We start from the raw sequence: 2,950 nt of genomic DNA, 5'->3' as shown, positions 1-2,950 counted from the left end.
GCTTGACTTTTTATTCTTTATTTGAAATATTACCACATTTGGATGTACAAAACCCTCCCACAATATTCTTCCTCATCTCATTGAATTCATTTATTCATTTTGATGTAAGTTCGAACATAGAGCATAGTTTCCTACTATAGACTATACGAGCCAGTGCTTGCTACAATGCAGTGAAATAGAAAGTAAGTATACCATGAGTTCACACAAATTTTCCTGGAATCAAGATGCAAAAGTTACTCATTTCCAGAAAAGGAATGGTATGGAAAAAGGTCATTTAGAATGAAGCCATGGGAAATGAAGAACAGTATTTTAGTGCAAATAATCAAAACAGTTTGATTAAGCTTTTATCTGGAAGATAAATCTCTAAATTATGAAGATATGTTTTACATAAAGAAATGCAGAGTTATAACAATAATGTGTTATTATTTACATGTGTGTGAGAGCCATAGAAAATTCAATCACTGTGCTTTTTCTAGGGACTCAGGCTCCACTGTTAGGCAATTCAAACTGATTTATTGATTCAGCTATAAAGCCAGAGAACCACGCTCTTTCCATCATCTTTACCCCTTACTTTTGATGTGTGCCTTTTGTCCTTCCTGGATCTTTGTTGTTTTTTTACCTCTACACATATCTGTCACATTTCAAATGGCTGGCATAGAGGGTGTAATAAAAAAATTGCTTCATGATAGCATGCTCGGCATGCACCCAACCTCAGCTACATTCTTAGGAACGGATACGCCACATGTCCATCTAGAACTACAGGCAGGCTCAGAGATAAATGCGTTATTTGCAACTGAAAAAAAAATAACTAACTGATCTAAACACTTCTTGAATATTCCCATGTTTGTTTTATCTGATAAAGCATTTTTTAAAAGCAGCTTCGTGTGTACTACATAAATAATACATTCAGTAGAAAAGACACTGAAGCATAGACTGACTAAAATACTCACCTTATACTATCACTGGATAATGGCAAAGTTGGGACTTTATAGACATATACTCCATATATGTTTATAGACATATATTCCATGGTATTTTACATGATGCCAAATATTGTATACGTATTTAACCAAAACCAAATGGGTGGAAATGACCCCAAAAGCCTCCTAATAAAAGATGTTATTTTTTGCCACAAAAAGATGGTTATCACAGTGTCACTTTAAAAAAATGTTTTTATAATCATGTAAAATTTACTCACAGAATCTTCCCTAGAATGTTCTTTAATGCCCCTTTAACCTCCTTATTTCTCAGGGTATAAATAAGAGGGTTAAGCATGGGGGTCACCACGGTGTAAAAGAGCGAAACAAACTTCCCCTGGTCCTTGGATCTCCTCTTGGCTGGCTGCAGGTACATGAAGATGATGGTTCCATAGAAGACGATGACAACCATCAGGTGGGAGGAACAGGTCCCAAATGCTTTCTGTCTCCCAGTAGCTGACTTGATCCTCAACACCGCTTGGGCAATGTAGCCGTAGGAGACCAGGATGAATGAGACAGGCACTATAAGGAATAGGACGCCAGCCACAAACAGCTCAGCCTCATTGAACGTTGTGTCCACACAGGCCAACTTGATGAGCACAGGGACCTCACAGATGAAATGATCCACTTGGCGATGCCCACAGAAGGGCAGCTGCAGGGTGAGAGTGGACTGTACCAGAGTGGTGGCCACGCCACTGAGCCAGGCCATAGACTCCAGGGCCATGCAGAGACGGGGATGCATTAAGACGGTGTGATGTAGGGGACGGCAGACGGCCACATAGCGATCATAGGACATCACAGCCAGGAGGACACACTCAGTGGACCCCAGAGCAAGGGAGACGTAGAGCTGAACCACACAGCCACCATAGGTGATGGTTTTCATGGGATCCCACAGGTTTACCAGGAGCTGTGGAATAACACTGCTGGTGAAGCACAGGTCCAGGAAGGAGAGATGAGAAAGAAAGAAATACATTGGCATGTGAAGCTTGGGTTCCAGACGAGAGACCAGAATGATGGTGGTGTTCCCCAAAATAGTTAGTAAATACAGGATCAATACGACCACAAATAGAACCTTCTGTAACTGAGGATGATCAGAAAACCCTAACAGGATGAAGCCTGTTAGGTTGCTGTTGTTGGTACTCCTCACCATCCTCGTATGCAGAGTATGTTCCCGAAGGCTGAGGCATAGCTGGGAAAGATGACACATCACGTGAGGTCAAATGAGTGGTGGTGTTACCGCCTCCCACAGTGGTGTATGTCACGTGCCTACAAGCTATGTCATTACATCTAGTGACTTAGACCTATTTATCTTCCCAGTGGGTGCACTCTGAGTAGATACAGTGCACGTCCCCTTAAGGTCCCAGCTCTCCTCTGATGCTCTCCAAAGCAGAGAACAGACAGACTGAGACATACCATCATCTTTTGTAGGAAATAAGTTAGACCATCCTTTTTGTTGAACCAAATTTACCCCTTTATATAACAGTAATGTCTTTCTAGTTACAGAAAGGGGGAAACTCAGATAATTCTGACTAGAGATAGAAACCTGAGGTTTTATTTCAGCAATTTTCAATTAAGGGAGAAAAAGCATTTTTCGTCATTCCCAAAATGTGGACATTAGTTATTAGGTTAGATGGTTGAAATATGCTAGATATAATTGGCATTAATTAAAAACCAACTTCTGAGAGCCTGCGTGACCTGGCCAAAGGTACATGCTTAGTAAGTCGTAAAAGCAGCACTTGAATCTGTTTGTTCTGAATTCATACCCCTATTCATTCTACACTCTTTCTTTCCTCTTCCTTCTTTCAGTTCTTATTTGTTTGCTTGATTTTATTTTTTGCTTGCTTCCTTTTACAGGAACCCAAGATGCTCCTGGCCCCCAAAGTACCTTTTAACAAAAAAGTTATCTTTATGATTTTAGATATTTTCTTCCTGGAATCATTTACACTTTAAGCATCAGCTCAAAGTGTAGATGG

General features: G+C 40.5%; 1 protein-coding gene across 1 annotated transcript; it reads right to left on the bottom strand.

Annotated features, from left to right (window-relative positions):
* Window positions 1-1,194: 1,194 nt before the first annotated feature.
* On the bottom strand, window positions 1,195-2,127 carry LOC105815651 (olfactory receptor 2G2). The gene has a single exon (XM_012650846.1). The coding sequence runs from the start codon at window positions 2,125-2,127 to the stop codon at window positions 1,195-1,197; it is 933 nt and encodes a 310-aa protein (XP_012506300.1).
* Between the last annotated feature and the right edge of the window lie 823 nt (window positions 2,128-2,950).

Source organism: Propithecus coquereli, unplaced genomic scaffold (genome assembly GCF_000956105.1).
Source record: "Propithecus coquereli isolate 6110/MARCELLA unplaced genomic scaffold, Pcoq_1.0 Scaffold340, whole genome shotgun sequence".
Classification (NCBI taxonomy): domain Eukaryota; kingdom Metazoa; phylum Chordata; class Mammalia; order Primates; family Indriidae; genus Propithecus; species Propithecus coquereli.
Note: the sequence above shows the minus strand (reverse complement) of the source record. Positions and strands in the feature narration are given on the sequence as shown.

Excerpts from the sequence above, each read along its gene's own strand:
- LOC105815651 (XM_012650846.1), bottom strand. The coding sequence starts at position 2,127 with ATGGTGAGGAGTACCAACAACAGCAACCTAACAGGCTTCATCCTGTTA.